Source organism: Danaus plexippus (genome assembly GCF_018135715.1).
Source record: "Danaus plexippus chromosome 3 unlocalized genomic scaffold, MEX_DaPlex mxdp_25, whole genome shotgun sequence".
Lineage (NCBI taxonomy): Eukaryota > Metazoa > Arthropoda > Insecta > Lepidoptera > Nymphalidae > Danaus > Danaus plexippus.
In genome coordinates, this window is record NW_026869844.1 from 1470341 (window position 1) to 1495795 (window position 25455).

A 25455-nucleotide genomic window follows, 5' to 3' on the forward strand; every position below is an offset into this window, starting at 1 on the left:
TAATAATTTTATAACACAACATATTTATCCTACCAACGATTGTTTAATTAAGGACGCTTAATTTAAACATTTAAATACAGCAAAGCCTACTGATATCTAAGACTTTCGCGAGTATTAATTTAAATAAAACTAATATTTTCGGTTTTACTATCCGTTTTTTTATTATTTTAAACTATATACTCCCGACGTTACTGTAAATTTGAAACAACCGTGATCACGGGCAGACGAAATGAGAATGCCTGTCAGTTGGTCTTGTTATTTGTCATCTGTTATGTTTTTTTATTTATTTTTTTAAACAATACAGCCTACTTATGAAGAGAAATAGTACCTACTGAAAAATGGTAATTTGTTCAGATAATGTATGCGATTTTATACATTTAGTTTCTTGGCATTTTATTATAAAAAACAATGATTTGTGAATTTAATTTATTAAAATAAAATATTACGCTGTTTTTGTTTATTGTGAATCTTAATATCCTGAAAAATAATTCGTATTTTAAATTAAAATAACAATATTCTAAAAATTTAATTAAAAATTTAATTAAAAAATTTAATTTTCATTACAGTATCAAGTAACTGGCTAGTAATTTTTTTTTTGTAACTTATATAGAAGCAAAGATCAAATTTACTTTGAAATATATTGATAAACAATTGCAGGCACAAAAATATATTCAAGTATAATTTGAATTAGGTGCAATAAAGAATTCATCAAAGTTTGTTTACTCAGAAACATTTCGGAGTTCACAAATTAGAAGATGAAAGTGATAGTAAATTATTTCAAACAACGGCCTTGAAAGTATTAAAGTAACGGTTCTTTATAACATAATTAGGTCTCCTTGAGTACAATAGACAGTCATAAACTAAACAGTAAAATTAACAAAATTATTTTGTGACAAACGCATTGCTCTATTTTACACCTCTTTATGAGCAGGTAGGAAATTTTTCGCACAGATGAAAAAAAAAACTGTTTATTAGTACGGTGAAAGTTCCGTGGATCGAACAAATAGACTGTATCCTTTTTTATATGGCAATATTATAAAAAAAGTATACCATCTTTCTCCGAAACCGGGGACCACAAAAGGGTTTTGGATTACAAAAAATTTTTTTGCAACGTTTGAAAAAAAATATACACAAATGTCATATCCTGTGGTGAGGATACGAATTTTATTTTTGAATTTTCATTCCAAGTGTTCAGCTTTGCTATTACTATTTTATTGTTTTCGTACAAAAACGAGATCTTTGATACAGATAACTAAAAACATTATGGATATAGACTTTCGTGCTATAAAATACTTTCCTTCTAATTTAAAAACCATAATTGTCAAAAATGACAAAACATTAATTTGTTGTTGACATTTGACAGGATGATTGTTTCAAATGATGGACGTCACCTTTAGTGACCTTTGGATAGCACGCGACGTGTGTAATGTTTAATAAGAAATAGTTTGTAACGTTATAAACGATATAAACCTTTTAAAATACACAAACAGGTAATTATTATCAATAAACATATGTTTAATATTGAACTTTCATAGATCAAAATAAGAAACAACATTTCATATTTGCTATAATACTGTTAGAAAGTATAAAATAACTTAAAGTAGATGCTATGTGTCAAATACAATATGGATGTCAAAATTACAGTAATTGATTTAATTGACATTGAGGAAGAATTATTATTTAGAAAGAATTTAGTTCTTAAACCTTTAAGTTTTGATTTAAAAAAAAAAAGTAATCAGTGTAACATCTTGTAGTAAAAAGAGCAATATGTCTAAGAATTTGAATAATAAAAGGTAAATTTTGATGCCTTAATCACTAACAGTTGGCTTAACTCTTTTAAAGTTATATCACATTGATTTTACAAACTTTAAATAACCCCAAATTAAAATTAAAAAAAAAACACGTTAAGAAAGAAAAATATTTTTATTCATCGTAGCTAACCTAACAATAACTTACAACTAGTATTAAATATAATAAATGCAGTTGCTAAATCCCGTGAATCTATAAAAATTATAAAAAAAAAACTATTAAAAAAGGGTTGTTGTCGAAAAAGCTTGTTATAAACAGCTTCATGGACAAGAACTGTGTTTGCTGCTCGATGTACAATTGTTAGACGTATCAAGAAAAGAAAAAAAATAAACATAAATTAATTGTACAACAGTAGCAAACCACCCTCGAATCCATACCAAAATGACGCCAGAGACTGATTAAAAATGTAATGGCAAGATTAAAAACTACTGAGCAAAATAACTAAAACTAGATTATTCTAAACAATAATAATAAATATCATCAGACTTATTAGATTTATTATCTATAAAAGACGGATTGAATGGAATCGAATGGAATTGAACGGAAGTGAATGAGAGTGAATGTTTTATTACAAGTATAGATCGTAGTCTAGACCGCTCCCTCCACTGAGGTAGTCGTAGAAGTACACCGCCATCTCATCCAGCGCTTCCAATCGAGGGTCGCTTATTGGTTCTTCGCGGAGAGACCTCGCGGCCCTCGAGAGAGACCTTCAGATGTATATTATTTTTGCTTATATTGCATATATATTATATCGACAGTCCTAATATAATCCTAGAATAGCTTTCATATATTATTTTAAAAATTTTAGTCCTTAAATATGATGTGTAACTATCAAAATAGAGATATAATATTTTTAATGTTTTCACAATTCACAGGTCGTCGAGTGTTTTAAAGAATAAAATAATTTATTTATAATTGATTTCTGACACAAATATTTTATTACAACTATGTATAAGGAGGTTTCAATTAAGACAAATAGTGTATATATTCGTAATACATATTCTTTCACTTAATATCAAGGATCAATGTTTTAAATTTCAATTATTATTATTAAAATATATTTACCTAAATCCACTTTCAGTGTCCAGGTCGTCTTCACCAGCGAATCGCTCCCTGATGTCTTTCATGATGCACGCCTCTAACTTCTTGTGCTGTTAAACATTAAAAAAATATATTATTATATATATTAATCAATGAAAATAATGTTTTAAATTTGTTGTAGGACCTTGTAGCACCGGAAGAAGAACATCGGTTTGATCAGCTCCTGCCACAGCGGTGTCACGTCTCGCTTTGAATCTGGCACGCATTGCTGGTTTAATAATTAAAATACAATCAATTAATTGTGATATAAATATCAATATTACAAAGACAACATCAAAAAAGTCACAAAGACCTCTAAACTTCAGTATTAATTGAAGTGAGACTTCTTATGCGACTTCAAACATTAAACGTTTTACGCTCTCGAACGCATGCATGGCGCCCGAACGCATGCGGGCAATCAATTGTCACTTGTAAATAATGTTAATGAAGTTTGTCTTAAAGAAACCGAAAAAAATACTTAAGAAATCAATTTATTCTTTCCTGTTTCCATTCCAATATTCAAAAAGAATTCACATAGCGATAAAAACAAAAAAAGTAACTACGGCAATGCTCGTTATTAATGTTCAGAAACGTCAGAATAATACAGAGTATAAAATACGAAATGTCATTACCGAGAATTTCTGACAGAACTGTAGACCGTCTTGGATGTCACCTTTGAGTTCACTGGATACTGGGAGGTTGTTGATGCGCTGGGTGATCTGATCGTAGTTGGGCTCCAGGTTGTGGTCAATGTAACCCAGTTCCTGCATCACACACGTGATGTTCCTTACGCGACCCGCGTTCGGACCTCGGGAGATCAACTCCAATCGATCACGGAGATTTAGGTCCCTCTGAAATAGATATACTTCAAATCAAATGCTGAGTTATAATAAAATCTTTGTTTCGTATTACAAACGCCAATATGGCAGTAACATTATTCTTAATTAATTAATTAACTGTCAGTTATAATGTAAATTATGACAAAGGCGATCAAATATATTCTAAAGCACGCACAAAAAAGAACACCCTTTAGGTTCAAAGTAGTCAATTACAGAATTTTGTTGTTATATTCTATAATATTTAAAACGGTTCGTATGCAACCCGCATTGGAAGACATTGCTTAATATATTTATTCATATACAATAATAATAATAAATATATTGAGATTATTTACCGACATCCTGCTGTTTCCAATCAACGGCTGTGGGAAGTATTGTTGTTGGAAAGGCTGCTGTTGGTATGCGAAGGGGTTGTATTGAGGTGCAGGGGGATAGTACATGGGATTAAACGGGAATTGGTAGTACGGAGGGCTGAACGGACGGAACTGACCACCGGGTATCAGGTATGGAGACGGGGGCTGGAAGGGTGGCTGAAAACGTTTAAATCTTTTAGTAAATACTTTGAAAAAAAAATCGGTATTTATAAATAGAACTGTTATGTAACAAAAAATTTCGCAACTCTTTGCATGGCCTCTTTAGCTCAGTGGTAGAGCACTGGTCTCGTAAACCAGGGGTCGTGAGTTCAATCCTCACAGGAGGCATTCATGACTGATAGTTTTGTTCTTTTTTTATTAAATTCACTTACTCTTTGAGTGGGTCTGAAAGGGAATATATTATCCATGGCAGCACCAAGTTTTTCTCCAATTTGTCCAAGGTCTGGCTTTTGTAACTCATTTTCATTACTATGTAATGGGCCATCTAGCGGCTTAGTGATAGTTTGTGAACTTGGATCTATAGCGAACCCTGGCGGCAGTTTTCCGAACAAGGCTGATGGAATGTCTTGTTGGTTCGGCGCCTCCTCCATAGATGGCGGTGATGAGCATTTTGCATACGCATCTTTCATTTCTTTTCTTATTTGCTTGACTACTTCGGGCCCAAAGCAACTTTCGTAAATCTAAGAAAAATTAGAAATTATATTTTTACAAACATATTAAGGGGCAATAGAGTAAATTAAAATAATAATAAATATAATGAAGATGGCCAACTGCGAGCAATACTTATTGTTAGTTGACAATAATATAAAAGATTTAATTATTTTATGGCACGTTGTATTATATTTAAGCCGATTTTATGGATTCTTTTTTAAGACTTATAAATTTTAAAGATTCTATGTGTGTTTGTTAGTTATCATGAAAAAATATTGAAACATTATTTTATAAATTTATATGTCCAGTTTAAACATTATACATTTTAATTAGAAAAACAATGATAATTTGGGAGTCCTTGCAAAATGCAGTCGTGGCCGAGCGGTTAAGGCGTCTGACTAGAAATCAGATTCCCTCTGGGAGCGTAGGTTCGAATCCTACCGACTGCGGAATTATATTTTGCATTTTTTCATTACAAATTTATCTGTTTATTATAAAAGCATTAAGAATTATGCTACAATAACTACTAAGTCCAGTAAAAAACATTCATTTCTACGTATTATATCTTTATATTAAATTAGCAAAAGCCAAATGGAATATTTAAACCTTATATTTTTTTTATATTAAAAATAAAACTGCGCTCACCTTCATCATGGCGTATTTTTTGAAAAATTTGTCATCGCTGCTGCCCAAAGCGTTAGCCGTTAGACATAAAAGAGATGTGAAAAATAATATTTTAACCATTTTGTACCTGAAATGCAATAAAATGAGAGATGAATCCGTAAAAAAATTGTCCTATTAAAATATATTTTTAAATATTCTCCGTTTTAAATTACTCGTACAAGTAGCCTTCTTATCAGCTATGTTATTTAATAAACATTATTTACTTAATAAATATTCTTAATAAACTATTTCCGTATGATCGAGAGAAAAATTCGGAGGAAATAGAAATAAAAATTATTTAAATGAAAATTTTACACCCACACCACCCCTACTGGGCTCTTTATATATTATATATATTTGTACCTAATAATGTAATATAATATACATTAGTATGTCTTTGAGTATTTATCGTATTTTTGTTTAAACAAATAGCTTAATTCAGGTAAATCATCGGTTGAGGAACACGTAATAAATATTTTCTTAAGTTCGTTAACTTGGCTTATACCGTTACGGTTGCTGGATGGTTTTGCTTTTAACTTTAAATAATTGCTGTTCATCATCCCACTGTGAAATGAGATGAATATCGTAAGATGTTGTATGGCTCGGGGGCTTTTATGGCGTCTTTCAAAGCCTTTGTTAAGTAATAAGTACCAATTGATATTTTTAGGATTGTATTGCGTTTCAAGGTAGATTTGCGTGTAATGATTCATGAGGCTTCACATGCTCTAGCTATTTAAATATTATTTAATATTATACAGTGATAGTGTCAGTCGAAGTATTTTTAATACTTTGTTTTTTAATATGAGATATACGATTTTCTTGTATTTTTTATTTAAACCTAAGAAAAACAACGAAAATCAGAATATGATGTAGGTATGTAATGATGGACAACACACAGATAAAACAAATAATCGGTGTTAAAAATATTGGTATTTGCGAGAGCGGAGACGGGAGAAAAGTTGGTAACATTTTAACGCGTTAGGTTACTGCATACCTCCTTGTAAAGCTCCACCCACTTTTTCTAAAAGATACTTCACTTGTGTCTACAACATGCATGGAATATTAATTTACCTAAGTGGGACGCATTTAATTAGTTTGAATAACAGTTAAAAAATTAAAAAAACTCGACATTTCTTTATCATTTTTGTAGATATTAAAGTGTTGATGAAGTTAAATAACAAAATTTTATTATCCATGGTTAAATCAGAATTGGTGTTCGAAACTAGAGTCTTACTTTTAACTATATTTAGCTAATATTAATAAGGATTATTTATTACTACCCGTCAAAAAGATTTCGCTAAAATAATATCTATACGAATTAATAAAATATGGTAATGGTTTACACTTATTCAGCCAGAGTACCGTTTTTTTAGTAAATAAAAAAAAAACAATCGGCTTCCCAGATACAAAGCATCAATTATGGTATACTTTATGACATACAACAACGTGAGACTCTAATGTAAACCGTAAGGGGAATGTTTAATGATTCGAGAAACTACAGCTACACTATAATCTTGGTGATTTTAAATTAATACGTTCCCAATATAATTAAATTCTCAAAGGTTAATTTTAATGAGAATAGCAATTATAAAAATTTATTTTTTATATTACCATAAATAAATAAATAGTTATTGACAACAAGATTTATTTTTTTATAAGTGACATTACATTATACGTTCGAAAATTTCATTTAATATTATCATTAAAGGTATATTATAATCGAGCCATAGATTAAAATAAAATGTTATAAAGTCGAATACAGTAAAGAAATATGAGATCATTTAAAAGAAACACTAAAAAAAGGTAAGTATTATCACATCAAATTCCCAATTGAAAGAATAATTATTAATTACTGGTTTTAAGATTGTGTTCTGATATTATAACCTTCGTAACTTTTACAGCCGGCTGTCCCTAGAGGACGCTATCTCTGAGGTCAACGGTCCGGAGGCCTTGTATAGTCCGTGCATCTGCCTGGAACTTGCGTAACGAAAGAGTAGTTTTGTAATTTGTTACTTTACTTTTATATTATTTCTTAGTAATACGAATTTGACTATTTATAATCTGAGTCGATTCAATACATAATATACATTATTTATTAATTAACCTAACGGAATCTCGATACGGAATGCTGTTTATTTTACGCAAATGTTGTCTAACAATCTTAATGTTATGAGTTATAATATATTTGATTAGAATTATTCTTAAACACATAACAAAGTGCCATGACGTGATACTCGTTATTTTTGTGTAATGAAAGTAAGTTATTTGATTTAAAATTCTGTAAAATTTTAAATAATCCTTAAACTTTCACATGCAAATGCAATAAAAATTAATAGCACACTAAGATTCTGTGAGTGCGAGACATGTAACCGCATGGTGATTACGTTTTTTTGTTTATAATGACGAGAGGAAAGAACCGGTATCTACATGAGCTTAGTAAATGTATAAGTACTTCTATGAAGTAGTCATGAAATTGATAATAAATAATATCTATATATACATACATTGAAAATGTTTTCGTCAATAAGATTTAACTGTAGGAATTCAATGTATTATTGTCTTCTAAGAGCTTGTTTAATCTCAAATCTAGATCAGTCAAGTAAATTATAGCTTGTGGCATTCTACAGTTGACTTGTTGACTCCTTAAAAAGCTTGTAATCACCAGGAAGTGGTTTTTGCGAGCTGTTAAGATGATGTTTCTAATTACTTAACGATGGCTTTTTGTAACATGATGAAAGATTCACATTATGGGTGGGTATTTAATATAGCTATAGGTTTTTTTGACTTACATTTAAATACATAATGTTAATAGGCCGATTTTAATCGAAACAGAAATATGCTGTATACTTTACAAGGTGTGGAGTTCATCAGTAATAAATGACGATAATCTTTGATCAAGGTTTGGGACATGAGAAATGAGTTTAACTCCACATTTATTCTTCGTCTTCGATATAGTTTGGTTGCTATAAGATAAAACATTTTAACTGTTCTGAGTGAATATAAATTTAATTTATGCTATAACATTATTATTTCTAATTTATTTTATCATTCGTTGACGGTTACGCTCTCTTCGATGTAAACTTGGCAAGGATCCTCAACTACAAGAATCCATGTTGGCGATTGGCTTTCAGTTCTTTATAAGTTTGGTTCTTATAGGATTTGTATTAACTAGAAATAGTATTAACTAGAAATAGTTGTAAATCTATCAAAGTTAACAGCTGAATAGCCAATCATAACTAACGGCCCACTTCATTGGCTAGAGGCCTGACCTGTCTCTTTAGGAATAGCTGCAAAATTGGTGGTCCCATAAATTCTCAAAGCGTCAATGACGTTGAGTAACACGACTAGTACAATTTCTCCAACATTGCCTTCATTACAGTGGTTTTTTATACCCGAATCTTTATAATATGACTGACAACTGCGGTTTTTTTGGGCGTTTTAATTAATTTTGATATGGCTTCAACTTGTTCTAACTTAGGTTCTTGCAGGTAAATCTGAATTTTTATTTGATAGTCAAAATTTTTATTTTTACAAAACATACAAGTTCCTGGAGTTTACAGTTTATTATACGAGGGCGGTTTGATAAGTCAGTGACTTTTTGAATTTGCCGCGCAGTTATTCCAAATGCAACAGTGCTGCCGTCAACTGTAATCTATTAGTGGGCAACTGTAAAATTTTGAGCAAGCTGCGTGAAGCAGTTGGTGTTTGTTTGTTTTCAAAGCAGAAAACCTCGTGAATATTTACGAAAATGGAAAAAAGTGAATTTCGTGTACTGATTAGGCATTACTTTTTACGTACAAAACCATCATTGAAACTAAGGAAAAGCCTGATAAATACTACGGGGACTCGGCATCATCAATTTCAATGGTAAAGAAGTGGTTTACAGAGTTCCGTTGTAGTCGTACCAGCACTAGTGACGCCGAACGTTCAGGTCGCCCATAAGAAGAGATCATGCCGGAAACCGACGATAAAATCCATGAAATGACATCGGATGATCGGAGAATGAAAGTGCGTGAGTTGGCTCATGCTGTAGGTATCTCAACTGAACGGGTAGATGATATTTTACACGAATATTTGGATATGAGAAGATTGTCCAATAGATGGGTGCCGCGATTGCTCACATTCGACCATAAGCGCAATCGTGTGACGACTTCAAAAGAGTGTTTAGCGATGTTCAGCCGTAATCCGGACGAATTTTTGCGCCGTTTTGTTACTGTGGACGAAACGTGGATCCATCACAACACGCCAGAGACCAAGGAACAATCGAAACAGTGGGTTGCTAGGGGTGAACCTGGACCAAATAAGGCCAAACAGAGTCTGTCGGCCAAAAAGATCATGGCCACAGTTTTTTGGGATGCACACAGTGTCATTCGCATTGATATCCTCGAGAAAGGAAAAACAATCACCGGCGAATATTATTCAAAGCTTTTGGACAGATTGATTTGAAGCAAAAACGGCCACATTTGGCGAAGAAGAAAGTGCCGTTTCATCAAGACAATGCGCGTGTGCACACTTGTTTAGTCACGATGGCCAAAATCCACGAATTGAGATACGAACTGCTACCCCATCCAGCATATTCTCCAGATTTAGCCCCCTGTGACTATTATCTGTTTCAAAACCTAAAGAAATGGCTGGGTGGTAAGAGATTTGAGTCTAATGAAGAAGTCATTACCGAAACAAACGCGTATTTTGAGAGCCTTGAGAAAACCTATTATTTGGAGAGAATAAAAAAATTAGATAAACGCTGGACTAAATGTATCGAGCTAAAAGGTGATTATGTAGAAAAATAAAATGTTTATTTGCCGCAAAAAAAATAACGTTTTATTCAAAAAGTCACGGACTTATCAAACCGCCCTCGTACTAAATCCTATTTTATAGTCTGGAGACCGAGTATTCTGTAACAAAAGCTCTTATGTAAGAGACAACTTAGGTTCTTGTAGTCTGTTAGTGAGGAGAACACTTTTTTTGATACATTTGTAAATATTACTTAGCAAAGTTTGAGATCTTTCTAAACTTTTTCCCAGAACCTAAAAATAAAAATCAAGTTCCTTGATGTATTTATTAAAATCATCTAGAATGTGTGTAAGTTAATAACCGAGATAATTCATGAATTTAGCACATCCAAAATAAATTTTCATACATCCAAGATAATTGATGAAAATGGCACATCCAAAATATATTTTTTTTGTACCCCAAAATAAATGATGTAAATATGGAGCAAAATTCTCGAAGACACACAAAAAATACAAATTCGTTATGAAATATTATCTGACTTAAACGTACGGAGGCTTTAGTTTGTTATAACGGCATATTGTGTTCATAAAAACATCCGCTAGTTTAAAATTGCACGAAATATAAACATGCTAATAGCACTCTGAATATATTTACAGTAATCAACGTTTTAATTTAAAAAAAAATAATTATAGTATAAAATACTAGCTAGAAATACCGTCGTTTAAGACAAGAAGATTTATGTTCAACTAATTATTTAATCGAATTGCAAACCTGTGCGTACTGAGGTCTAGACAAGCCGAGAAACCTGGCGGTTGATTGTTTAATCACAAAACCATCTTAAAATATACAATTTAAGTGATCCTAATAAACGAGATATTTTGTACATATTTATTTAGTTTCAATACAAAAATGTGGAACGATTTTACATAATATATTCTCGAATGATTGAAAAACTTCATTCGTTTTCGTAACTTTTAAAACAACGCAATCAAACATAGTCAAATATATACGTCACTTATATTCCAGAGACGTTTCTAAGTTCTTGATATTAATTTACGCTACCAAATCTTTTATTCCGAGATTAAAAAGCGAGCATAATAGTTAAAAATTTTGTACGATTCATAAACAAAGAACCGGCTATCGGTAAGTGGACTGATTACACTACGAATGTGGACGATTCAAAGACCACAATCACTAGATGTGTAGCTATTGAAAGGGCATAGGTATTAATAGTAACGGGCTTTCGATTTATGTTACAGTTGAAACCGCATTTCAAAACGCGTAATTCAATACGAATGTCTGTTTAATGATTTAGCAAAGAATATATAAGGCTCATTCATTTTACAGATGTCACAAAATCGCATTAATATTATATTTGTAAGATTTTTTTTTTTTTTAATATAATGTTCAAAATTTACCGTTCATGAACTCAGTGCATGTGAATACAGTCTTAACGTTTATAAAAATATGTTCAATAGATTGAAATTTTTTTAGTGTTAAATGTTCCTGTAATTTTTGTAAAAAAAAAGATGATATTTTACTATGAACAAACAGAATTATAGTATTGATGTAAACTGATCTATTTGAGCTGCGTATTTTTAACTAAAATGAGTATTCATTAATTCTCTGAAATTACTTTTTAAACACGAACACAATATCTTATATGGGACATAGAAAAGAAACGTAAAAAAAAATGTATGAAACAAATTTTACTCAAGTCAAACTAAAGAATTTACTTTCAAAATACCGTATGGTTATTATAAAACAGTTATAATGTTGATAATGTTAAAAAAACTGTTATTTCTGATATCTCAATAAAAGTAAACAGCTATAACACTGGTTAAACGATTAAGACTTGACATAAATTACCACACAGATTATGCTTATACTATACATATAAGTAAGTATATTCATTATAAATAATGAAAAAGCTTCTAGGTTTAATATAAAAATGTTAAATTGATATGAATGATTTTTGAACGACCTTTGACGTAACAATTGGATCTGAATATTTAAAATTTTTAAAATTGTTTTAATCATGGACATAAGATTACGTCTCTTTGATGTCGTCCAGAATTTTCGTCGTCTGCATCGAGTCCAAACACGCGAAACAGGCTCATCTCAATCACGATGGATGATAAAAAAAGCTTTCAATAAACATTTTTTGGTAACCCTAGAACGAGTTGACATTTATAAACACAAACAGTTTTTTTTGTTTTTCGTTTACAAACCGTACCTATACTTTGTAATACGTACCTACTCTTATAATATTCATAAAATCTTTTAGAACTGATAAACATTATAAACCATCATTCAGGTTTAATTTTATTTTGTGGACAATTTCTTGTTCATCTGCCGTCCAAAAAAAATCTGTCAAAAAGTTATCCGATACGGAAATGAAGATGTCAAATATTTACCGTTTTCGTTATTCGTATTTTAAACGCTTTTTACGCGTCTCGGTCACGGCCTAATACTATTAAAAAGCCGAACAAACAGGTGATAAAAAATATCACTAAAAGTTAGTAAGAAAAAAAATGGAATATCTGACGGTCTAGTAGATTGTATCTGACACAGATACCGCGAAGTTTTTATCTTAAAATCTAAATAAATCCATAATAACCAAAATCGTTGATACTTAATTTTTCTCAAATAATAATTATGTATACCGTATATAAGAGTCCAGAGAAGGACATAAGTTTCAATGTTCCAAAGAAACAAAAGATTATTATATGAAATTAAACCAAAAAGTTTGCATAGCCTCTTTTTAAACCAATAGTTGAAGTCATACCAATGTTTTTTTTTAACGAGTTCGAATAAGCACAGAGTAAAAAGTACGAACAATGTTTATACTAAAATTATCAAACCTGATATATAAACTTTTTTTTCGACTTGACTGTAGCTGTTAGCCCTATTGGCTTTTACAGCGTCACCGGGAGGGTTATAACGTGTAATGTGCTATACATTATTAAAAATATATTTGTAAAATCTCCCCTTACATTGACTTATCATCGTATGGGATACAGGTAATTCGAAACTACAATTTTAAAGCTGTAATAAGTATTACATACTATGATTTATGAATTGAAATCTATGTTAAAATCCGTATTTCAGTGGACGACGATTGGTTCTCGAAGTAGTAAAGTATTTTAAAAAAATAATATTATTATTCTGTTATAATTTTGTGGCTTGTTAAATATCAATCACTTACGTATTTTATGAATTGTTAATTAAATATATACATGTAGAGAATTATTATGGATGTTTATCTTGTCATTGAAATTATTTGAAACGAAGAGCACTTGACACATAGCGAGCTCAGACCTCACAGTCGACTTTAGGAGGTATTATTTTAACAGGATGCTTACCTCGAGTTTGAATGGTCACAATATACAGAGCGTTAATAGATTTTCATTCATAAATATCCATACACTCCAGTAGGTATTAACGTAGGTTATTGAGTGATAACCGGGAAGCGCTTCGTATATACTGAAGCTATGTTAGTTTCAAGATTGTACATTGTACTAAGCACACTCTATGTTTATTCTCAGCTCACATGCTCACATAGGAAGCGTTTCACGTTTTTTATTCAATAAGTTTTTGTAATGCTATATTGTGCGAAGATTAATGTATGAAGAAATATCAACGCGCCGTATTTAGCGTGAAAAAGCCAACTTCGACTAAGCATTAGGAAACGTCGACAAAGGTGTTTTATTTTAAGCAACAAATAAAGAAAGAATGTATTTCAATAGAGCTTTTTTATATTAAAAATTTAAAGAATTGTCCAAGTTTTAGTAATCTATATATAGACTTATTTTCTTCTTTTATTTTTCTTCAAATGCATTTAGGGAATGACAGTTGTAATGAGTAAATTGCTGTTTAATTTTGTTGCTTGAACTAAAAAATAATTTTTTTTTGGTACATCCACACACCGCTTTTTTAGAAAATATTGACTTGTGATAAATTTATATCAATTAATTCAAATTTTTTTTTCAAATTCTCCATTTATGAACATTTTAATTCAGGAATCAAACGATAACAAATAACAAAATGACATAAGTAATGTCTAAACTCCCGCCATTTGTAACGTCAGATGTAAAAAATAATTCTATAAGTCCAAGATCATAAATTCTTTGTCAATGTTGTATGGAACAAGCGCGATTGACGTATGGGGTCGGTCGATGGGGTACTTTAACCTGTATCGTCTAAGCTATAGTGATGATATTATAAAAGAAGACCTCTAAGGGCCTTGTAATTACGAACAGGTTTCCCACTGGAACTTCGCCTCTTTATAAAGGTACTATTTTAAATTACAACATTTCTAGTTATAAAAAAAGAAGTAAGCTTTTTATTCGTATTCCTTTAGTATGGAACACATTATCGTTTTTTATTTAGAAAAAAATTATTTCGATGATTTTTTAAATATTTATATGTAAATATCCTTAAACACATTTGTTTTATTTTAAAAAAGTATGAAGTAATATCTATAGAAATATATATTTTTAAAGTTTTAATAAAAGCATAAACATTTTTCTTAAAAGAATTTAGAAACACTTTAAAATATTGTAATAAAATAACTTTTTATTAATTTGAGTAAATAATGCAATCTTTAGGACCGGTTGAATTAAAATTTTATTTTTAATTAAGTGGCTTCTGTCTGCACATTAATTAAAATCATTAAAGTAAACTATTTCACTTTTAAAAAATGGTGTTTCTTATATAAATTGAAACTATAATTAATTAATTTTGACTTACCGATGTATCGCGAGAGCAATGACTCTAGCGCTTGACCTTGCGCGGGCGAGTATTGCGAAACACGACGCCCGCTACTTTTATACAGCCCTCGTCTTCAACACAGGGCTGGTTGGATTGTGGAGCTTCAACGAGCTTTTGAAAAGTTGACAAATTAAAATTTATATACAGTTAACTAATAACCAAAAGAATTTTAATTTTTAACCCATTATTCGCGTAAGCTCTTTGATATTACGAGTTTATTTACGTAAATTAATATTAAGTAACAAAACATATTAATATAGATATAAAGTAATAGAATTTGGTACAACGTTTTTTTTATGTTTTAATAACATATAAAAGCTTATGAAGAGAAAGATATCCTCTTTTTATACAACATTAATAAAATTTTAACAAGTTCCTTTTCAAGTCATAGCGATCATATCAGAACTGTGATATTAGACATTTCTGATTTTTAAATATTATCGTTTTTTTGTTTGAATTGCAATTTACATGGTTATAAAAATATGATGTATTTGAAGATATAGCTGGAAGGGTTAGTCGTATCAACTTCCGCCGGAAACCCAATGACAAAAATTCTTACTTTTTTTAAACTTCGTAGTTTCTCTTAAACATAAATATTAAATAACAAGAATACGGCTCAAAGAAAGTTAAATATTTACATATAAGCTAACCGTCCTCAAGAGCCGTGTGTAGTGCCAAGCTGCAGCCGATCTCCATCAGGCTGTTGGGATGAAAAAACTTCATCCACATGTATGATACTGATGCCTATAACATATAGTAGTTTTTTGTTGTTAATTACATTACAATCACGTTACGTTTGATCGATGATTGATGGGTCTGATTGGGAACGCACTAAATTAATATTGTGAAATATGTCGGATGCCATCTCGAACCAGCTAAGTTGACTGTTAAGCGATACTAAGCATTCCGCTGAGACGTTTTTACATAAACAAATAAGATCAATACGCTTAACACAGGTCTGCACGGTCACTTCTACGAAGAGATAGCCGTTTTTCATTCAATAATCTAATTTAAACCTGTGTTTAACTTTATGAATGAAAAAGTGAAAATGTTTTTATATGTTTTAAATGTTGTTATATTCTGTGCTTTCTGGCAAACTCGGAGTAAACATACAGTATATATGTTTATTTCAATTTTCTTCTAAAATTCAGTGTTTTTTTTATTTATTCAAATGAACAAGTATTAAAGTTTAAAACAGTGTAAATTTGATGCCAGAAACTGTAACTAAAAATGCTGTAAAAATTTAGATATATACATATATGTTACTCATTTTTATTAAATCTTAACAGTTTGCTATTAGTAACTCGTTATTATGATAAATATTTTGTCTTCTAAATGATTTGTATATATAATTATACAAAGTATTAGCAAAAAGGATTTCTTCGTAGAATAATAGTGTAACTTTTAATAATATTGGTAGTTGATTTAAAAAAAAAGTAGATTAAAGATCCGCTTTCTCTTTGGAATTATATATTGTGTCTGTATAAACTCTGCAATATATTTTACTTCTAATTTGATAAACGCGAAAGTTTTTTATGTTTCCTCAATAAAACGTCATAATCAAAAGTTCCTATGATATATTAAGGATGTCACATCCTTATATAGCGACTTATACGTTTTAAACTCATCACCTTTAAAATATTTTTATTTGATTTAATTGCAATGAAATAAAATAATAATAGTAAATACATAAAAAAGTAATATTTTAAGTTATTATTTTATTTCAAAATTCGAATCTTTATGGCTGTTTATAATATATAATGCATACGTTATCAATAAAACAATCAACGGTACACTGTGTCAGTTTGATATGTGGCTAAAGAATTGTTCACGGCCATCATCATTTGACCCGGCATCGTTATATGATCTCATAGACGTGAGAGACTATAATTATTTGGAAAACTTTTTTTTTAATACTAGCCAGCATTATCAATAACTTTTTAGCGAAGAGGTGCAATATAATGAAAGCTGTATTAGAAAATCCACATCTTTATAGTTGATAAATGTAACAATTGAACTTAAATGAAGAATAACATTCAATAGGCAAAAAATAGTATATAGATAACAATATTGTCTATAGCCAAAATTTATCTGATAAAGTTTAATCTGTGTCTGAGGATTATATTATCTGTCTATTTATTTAATGTCATTGTTGTAAACTGTTTTATCTAAACAATTTATTATAACGGACATCACACATGTCTACATAGTAGGAATGCTAGCTGTGTTTCCTCGTCAAACCGCTACCCGGACGCAAAAACCACGCAAGTTTCTAACCTTGCAACTAAAAACAATAATTATCCAACTGAATAAACTACAGTTCAAACTTTAAAAATCTGAAAATCAGACGATCGGGTGAAAACCAATTAGATAATATGTATGCGACGCATTGCACTACATAGAGTGATGAATTGTTAATTAAAAATGTTTTATGTGGAACTAGTGTACTGATATTTAAGCATGAGACTCTGACTAAAGGATTTAATGAAACAAGGAAAGCCTTTAATTTAAAATGATAATACGAATGTGTAGTGATATCTAAATTAAATATGAAATACAAGAAACTAGAACAAATGACCCCGAGTTTATGTGATGTTTTTGAAAACTTATAATGTTAAATATTTCAATATGAGACTTTAATTACATATATAAAGTTATTAATAATTTTCATTTTAATGAAATGTAAATGCTATATTAAATTTAAACAAAATAATTTCCGTGACAAAAGATTTAAACAAAATGATTTATTTATAATCTTTTTTGAATTCCATTTTAAAGATATATAGATTACAGATTAACATTTATGGTTGTTAAGTCGTATTATTATAGTGTATAATAATATAAATATTCTGTTTCATTGTAATGCGTCGAAATTTGAAAACTGTCAGTTCTAATAGTGACAGATGACAGATGCTTGTAAGACATTAATCGAAGTTGTAATTTAGCCGGAGCGCTTCCGTTGAAACCCGTCGTAACTCGTAATCCAGCCTTTACTAGGTCTATCGCTCGTGTCAATTCTCGATATCACAGGATCTGGTGCTAATTATCTATTGCATGCTTTGCTGGCTGTCATTGGTCAGACGCCAGATGAGAAGCAATAAAGAAATGCCGTTTCTATTTTAGTTTACTAGCTGTTAATCGCGACTCCGTTACCATTCTTAACTTTGTGAGTAGAATCTTGTTTATGTTGATATTAAACAGCGTTAGATTTGTTGTAGAAATTCGTAAGCAGGCGGTAAACTATAGGTAGCAAAATATGTTAAATAGTTTCGAATAGGTATCAAAGGAAGATATTACGGATCATAAATTACAAAACTGAGATTTATTTTACTTATATCAATGTATACTTAAAATAAATAAACGACTAGAGAGATATCCTAAATAGCTTTATTTAGATATAAGCAATAAAGTGAATGATATAAATAAAATAACAGAATAAAAAACTATGAAGTCCTTAAATGGGAGACTTTTCTAAATATGTAATTGTAATATGCATAGCGCATTTGTAGCAAACTTGTCAATGATCACTTTATAAGATGTGCACAACCATGTTATCCAAGAGCCAGTTTTGATAATACTACCCGTTTTAAAAAGCTTCGTCCGTTTTATACTTCAACTTGGGACAAGTTTATTAATTTATTACAACCAGGAAAATGTACAAATGACATTTATATCATTTTAGATTCATCTGTTAACTGTCAGTCTGACAATATCGTTAAATAAATTAAAATAAATAACGATTTATAGCATTTACTTTCCTGGCTCCTGACTTTGTTTATATATTTTATCTTTATGTATACCTTTAAAATGTGGAATAAAAAGTACTCTAAATAAGCAAATCTCGTATTTTGACGAATGACCACGAAATATTATTTGTCAAATACATAAAAAAATACGTAATTGAAATTGACAATAATGACTTTTTCAAACCATGCAAGTTGTTTGGATATGTTATACCAAATGCCGTCGTGAAAATGTTCCGAAAAAAATCTATATTGTGAATCTCACAGCAATGTTTACCGGAAGCGTTTTAAAGGGTAAAGTAATTTTAATGATATCTCCATTCTTTATGAGGTAATTTTTTATTTTATCAGGTTTTTTAAACTAAGAAACTAATGACTATTATTCTCTTAGTCCTAATAAATTTTTCTCCTAGATTGCTCTTATTTTGAAACGAAGTTTGCAATTAATAAGGTAAATCGAAAGTAAACTAATACATTTAGACGTGGTAATAAATTGTTTTGTAATAAAGTGAGCTTAATTAAATAGGATTTTATACATTTATTTAAATAATATATTTCTGTATACACACAAATAGGACTTTTGTATTAGATAATTGTTATAAAACATTCTCGATGTCGCATTTTAGAATTTATTACTAATAAAACTGTTTTAAAAAGATAGTACATATTTAATTTTAATTTACCCTTAAGCTTTCAACATTCCACATTTTATGGCCATCTTGCCAGGTTCAAACGCAATATTTTTAATAGGTACCTTTATGGCACGCAATTTGAACGTTACTATTATTCTATTTTTAAAACATAATTTCATAATGCGTTCCATTTATGAAAAGTCATTTTAAGATTGCTAGCAGCTAAAAATTGTTCGTAAGTAATAAAAGGTATATCGGTCCTATATATTGTCGATAACTCTTCTATTCACAAGTGTGAAGAACCAAACTTTTTGAGTCTTAAAACATTTCAAATAGATTTGTTTCACGGTATTGATCTAAAAAAATCTTGTTAAAGCTTGAATTATTAATAATTAGGAGATCACTGGCTAAATATGATATTATGTTATTCAAGTAGTTTCTAAAAAAATGTTTACTCTTCATATCTATTATCTATGGATTGAATTTATTATGATATATTATGTAAATGAAGAAAAGAAGAGCTAACCCTATAAAATAGAAGAAAAAGGAGAGAAGTTAATTTATAAATTTATACCATTGCATGCATTAAAATAGTAATTAAAGGATCCTTCTAATACGTTTTTCTTTTTGAGATTGTCTAAAAATTTTATATATAATATAGGAGGATATAAAGAAAGTTTCTTTTAGAACATAGTTAAATGATGAATTAACACGTTTTGCTATATAAGAATTTAAGCGTTAATAAATTTGAAATAATTATGAACAGTTAAATGTGTCTTCGTGGAATTTTTATAAATCTATGTTCATACAGCTTGCTTTAAAATAGCAAAGTTATATTATATTATAAATGAAACAAATAAAAAATAATTTTTGCAGTATAACTTAAATAAATAACTTTTAATCAAAAACTTTTTTTAGTCTTCTAAGTTTCTTACCAATAATTTTTATCCGATGATACATAACAGGAGTTGCTATTCAATAAGAACAACTAAACAGACAATTTCACAAACATATATGTTATTTGTAAAAATAATATATTTATAAATTGCAATTTGTTAAAAATAAAGTGTGATAATTTTTACAACAGGATTTTAAATGACTATTTATGTAATTTTATCACAAAATTTATTGACTTGACAGTTGACATTGACATTAGACATGACAACGAGCAGAACAACTTGATAAACATAGTTAAAACCCGCGAAATAAAACAGGTTATAAATGAATATTGCTTATTATTTCTGAAATAGTTGCTTTAATGATTTAGAAATTGATAATGGCCAGCAAACCTAATTCAAAGCGAACTATTTATGTTGGTGGTTTAGCCGAAGAAGTCGATGAAAAAATTTTAAATGCAGCTTTCATACCGTTTGGAGATCTTGTGGATGTCCAAATTCCTCTGGATTATGAGTCAGAAAAGCATAGAGGGTTTGCATTTATTGAGTTTGAAAACGCAGAGGATGCAGCGGCTGCAATCGACAACATGGTAAGTAATTAAAAACTTATACATAGAATTTATAAAAGTTTCTCGATTATAAAATGTTTCTACCGAATACCACCATACACTATGTGCCGAATAAAGTCGCTACTTTTTTCACGCCGTGTCAGCTTTATGAAGTGAACTTCTAATGAAGAATAGATTCAATGTTAAAAACCATTTCTTTAAGGCAGACTATTAAAATTCAAATACCAAATACTCGTATGTGCGATTGAGTAAACCAAAATTAACATGTTTACAAAATTAAATTTTCAGAATGATTCAGAACTATTTGGTCGAACAATCAGAGTCAATATAGCAGCACCTCAACGCATCAAAGAAGGATCCACTCGTCCTGTGTGGTCGGAAGACAGCTGGCTGCAGAAACATGCCGGTGGAACATTAAATGTGGATAAGGAAGATTCAAATAATGCCAAGGAAAAGACTGAGGCTTCAAATGTTAGTTATGAATTATATAGAGCTTAAATACTAATAGGAAATAATTGCTATAACAGTTTACATATGTACACGAGAATATTATGACGGTTAACCGTAAGATTACTGTGGCAATAAATTTTATCAGTAAATTTGTCACACATATGACTAAGTTAATATGAATTTTACTCACATATAACAATAAAATATTTCAGGAGCCGGCTAAACCGATAGAAAAGCGTAACCCTCAAGTATACTTCGACATAAGTGTTGGAAAGCAGGAGATCGGAAGAATCATAATGATGCTCAGGGCTGACATAGTACCAAAAACCGCAGAGAACTTTAAGGCTCTGTGCACACATGAAAAAGGTTTCGGTTACCAGGGCAGCAGTTTTCATAGGATCATACCAGACTTTGTATCCTTTTATAGTCTTTAGTTGTATTTATTTAATTTTGATAGCTAATGCTATTTAATATTACTTAAGGACTCAAAGTCACCAAAGTTTTGATACAATTATCAACATTTAGTTTTATATATTTTTTGATGTGTTGTAATTGTCATAATTTTTTTTCTCTTTCAAATTTAAATAATACTTACCAAATTTTTAATTTTCAACATCATTTTAAATTCAATTATTAATTAGTGTGTGATATCTAAAATGTACTTTTATACAAAAATATAATTCTTAACGGAGACAGATGTGTCAAGGCGGTGATTTTACTAACAACAATGGAACAGGAGGCAAATCAATATACGGAAGGAAGTTTGAGGATGAGAATTTTACATTAAAACACACTGGACCCGGTATACTTAGTATGGCCAATTCTGGACCTAACACCAACGGCTCTCAGTTCTTCCTTTGTACTGCCAAGTGAGATATGACCATCTTATAATAACCAAGTTTCTCTATCTCATACCAGTTGCATTCGACTGAGAATACACATTCGTTAAAAATATATGATTAGATTTTTACATGGAGTTTCTTATATGTGTCATCGAAATTAACTAATTTATATCTTATTTACACTTAGATGGTGTTAAAAAATTTATAAATTAAATAATGCCATTATAGTATTGTGTTGATACAACAAAGAGACGGCTAGCAAATATCCCAAAGGGCTAGTCGGATGTACATAAAGTGAGGTCACTAAGTTATTATCATAAAAGAAAAATGTGAATTGCAATTCCGAGTTGTTATACATTGAATATTAATTTTTGTTCCATATTGTGATGATAAAATTTGTTATGAACATAAGTTTGGCTTCTAAATTAAATAATACATATATCTGTCTATTTTAGTATGGTATATTTTCAATTGTAAAATAAAGAATTAGATATTATATCTTTAATATTCTTATATTCACTAAAGTATTTTTTTATTTTTGTTGTTGCAATACTAGCAGATTGTTTTTGAAAACTTATTTATTGTTGCCAGTTAAAAAAAAAAAACTCAAATGTATATGTATTTTATATTTGTAGGACCGATTGGTTGGATGGCAAGCATGTTGTTTTCGGTCACGTATTATCTGGACTCGACGTGCTGAAAAAGATGGAGCGCTATGGGAGCAAGACTGGCGCTCCCTCAGCTAAGGTCGTCATAAGTAACTGTGGTGAATTACAATGATTGTATACATATGGTTGTTTTATTTTTACCCTTTTTATTATTATGGCCTCATTCGCACTGGAAACGTGGAATATTTTGCTAATGTCAACGTTTTTTTTTGTTGGACGATTACAAACGATTCCAGTCTCAATACACTCGTAATAAGAAAGGTAATTTACACTCTCGAGGGACTTTTTAAACTGTCACCTCGTGCTTCGGCTCGTGCCTCGTCTCGCGACTCGTACGCGAGTGTAAATCACGGGTGAGGATGTAAATTAGCGTATATCGAAATTATACCTTAATAAATACAATAAAACTACATATATAATAAAATATACAAAAGACCATCTCAAAAAAAATTCGATACTCAGATGATTTCAATTTATTATATATATATCGGATTTAATACAAATTCATTGTTTAAACAGAGAGAGACGCCAGCCTCGCTGACGTTACTAATGTCACTTGTTTCAGTACGTTCCATGATATTTTGAAATGAAACTTCAATTCTTCTAAATGTCCTTGTATTTCTTGAAGATTTTTCATAGTCACATTTTTCAAGGGTCCGCACTCACTGAACTCTGCCGTCGTGCGTCCAGACGTCATATTTATACCAGAATTCAAACATAGTTCTATTCTCCTTGTAAAGTCTTTGATTTCGTTTTACTTTTAACAATAATTATGAATACCAATAAGTTTTTATAATTGATGGCAGCCTCAAGTTATTTTCATGTTGCATTCGTCATTAATGCTGATAGCGCCGATATATATAATAATTATGGCGGGCAGTACCTTTGTAATGAACATAGCGGAATGACGTTTCAAGACAAGATGTTTATTGGTGTGTTTTTATGGATAAGCCATTCAAAAATCATTTTAAATAAAGTTGTACAATCTCGTCTCAAACATGAACGGATTTTTTATTTTTAGCTAAGGTTAGTTTCAAGTGCAAGTGCGATCCCGATGCCGAATCAATACTAAGAATTCTATTTTGTTAGTCATTTATGACATACATAAACGTTTTTTGAAAAATATTTTTTTCTAATAGATATTTATTTAATGATTATCTAGCTTTGTAATTGTTGAAATTTTTTTACGTTATTTCGTTACGGGCCCGATGAAGAATTGAGGATAAATTTCGAACGTAGAAAGCTGAATATCATATTACAGATAAAACAAAAGGGAGGCTTTTTTATTATTTTAAAAAATAAAAAATATAATTTTCAAATTTCCTTCTCTTTGGCTTATGTGATCTAATAACAAATTTCAAAATATATCAGACAATGTATGTTTTGATTATTATGTAAATATTTTTTGTTGTTCTTGGTGTTGGTAAAAATATAACTTGTCTTCTTTTTTAAAAAAATTAATAATAGTTAAATAAACGCCTTTATTGCATTTGACAACCTCCTTGGTGTTTTCTCCACACAGTACTCAAGCTTGTAATTCGCCCAACAAATAAAAACGTTGCCATTGGCAAAATATTTCACGGTTCCGGTGCAAATAAAACCTTAGCATAAAAAAACCATTTTATGTGTATCGAGCATGGGATAATGGTATACCTATATTTTAGAATTTTAACGAAAAACAACCATAGAGATTTTTTAAATATTTTCTAAAAATAAGATTCAGAACCTTCTAGTCTAATGCACTGTTTATACACCCATTCGAGTGGCTCATATACCCGTATGTCATACCGGCGATAGTAAATCATGAACGAAAACCGAGTAACACGCAATAGGATCCGTAATGGAGTAAGAGTAATTTACTGGCCATCTTAATGAAGCCCGCAGGCGAGTAATTTACTGGGAACCTGGTACTGGTATAGGCTAAATATCACATACAGAGCTTACAAATACACTGCAAAGATACGAAATTTTGCAATTTATTTATTTTACCTGTGTATATTCTATGTATAATGTGATGTATGGTATGTGTATAATGTGTATAATGTGTATACGTTTTTATAAAATTTTTAAGAACCGTTAGGTATACATTGAAATAACAACAGGTAAGGTGGGGGAAATTTAATTTCTTATCTATAGATAAATTAATTACACATAATTATAATCTGCCTTTTCGTTTGATAAAAAATTTGCCACTTTGTAAATAGTCGAAGTGTGTAGATGATGTTAAAAATTGCCATTTTGAAAAAAAGGTATAATGTAGTTCTGATAGCGATCTCCTGGTATTAATAGTAGTCTATTTAATTTGAGGACACTGGAATATGTGTATTTTCGAAGTTTAATGTGTTCAGCATTATTACTCAACACCAAGTTTTTTTTATTTCCTCAAAGTTATCGTAAATAAATATGTGTGCACTGTTTGTGATAATCTTTATTTTTTCGGCTATTAAGTTATAGTCCACTCGATAATTCTAGCTTGCTCCCGATGTAGAAGAGGTGCAATAGGTGCAAAAGGGATACCTGTAAAGTGAGCCAGATTTTGAGGAGAGTATGGAATTTGAAGACCTGTCCAGTAATATAGTATGAAAGTATATATACATGATTTAAGCGTAAATTTATTATTGTGATGTTATCCGCAGATTTATAGGTACTAAAATATCTCGTGTGCGTCTTGTCTATAGTGCTGTCCCACTTCTCATTGCTCACATACTGCAGGTGACAATTACCATTAGCCA

General features: G+C 30.2%; 3 protein-coding genes and 2 non-coding genes across 6 annotated transcripts; 4 read left to right on the top strand and 1 right to left on the bottom strand.

Moving 5' to 3' along the window:
- Positions 1-1908: 1908 nt before the first annotated feature.
- On the bottom strand, positions 1909-14949 carry LOC116769333 (uncharacterized). Of its 2 annotated transcripts, none has more exons than XM_032660411.2 (8): positions 14903-14949; positions 5399-5504; positions 4474-4782; positions 4064-4258; positions 3522-3740; positions 3035-3118; positions 2875-2960; positions 1909-2504 (listed from the first exon to the last, which is right to left on the bottom strand). In XM_032660411.2, the coding sequence occupies exons 2-8, from the start codon at positions 5495-5497 to the stop codon at positions 2378-2380; spliced, it is 1119 nt and encodes a 372-aa protein (XP_032516302.2). In that variant the 5' UTR covers positions 5498-5504; positions 14903-14949; the 3' UTR covers positions 1909-2377. The 2 variants fall into 2 exon arrangements, with proteins under 2 accessions (XP_032516302.2, XP_032516294.2); XM_032660403.2 differs by having other exon boundaries at positions 1909-2516.
- Trnat-cgu (transfer RNA threonine (anticodon CGU)) lies at positions 4358-4429 on the top strand. Its single transcript has one exon. It is a non-coding gene; the product is annotated as a tRNA-Thr (tRNA).
- Trnas-aga (transfer RNA serine (anticodon AGA)) lies at positions 5121-5202 on the top strand. The gene has a single exon. It is a non-coding gene; the product is annotated as a tRNA-Ser (tRNA).
- On the top strand, positions 9368-9862 carry LOC133320030 (uncharacterized). Its single transcript, XM_061526637.1, has one exon. It carries the CDS (start codon positions 9368-9370, stop codon positions 9860-9862), a length of 495 nt encoding a protein of 164 aa, XP_061382621.1.
- A 5495-nt stretch (positions 14950-20444) lies between the features above and the next one.
- Positions 20445-22844, top strand: LOC116768813 (peptidyl-prolyl cis-trans isomerase E). Its single transcript, XM_032659653.2, has 5 exons — positions 20445-20784; positions 21052-21234; positions 21426-21626; positions 21910-22082; positions 22691-22844. The coding sequence occupies exons 1-5, from the start codon at positions 20575-20577 to the stop codon at positions 22833-22835; spliced, it is 912 nt and encodes a 303-aa protein (XP_032515544.2). The 5' UTR covers positions 20445-20574; the 3' UTR covers positions 22836-22844.
- Positions 22845-25455: the final 2611 nt, after the last annotated feature.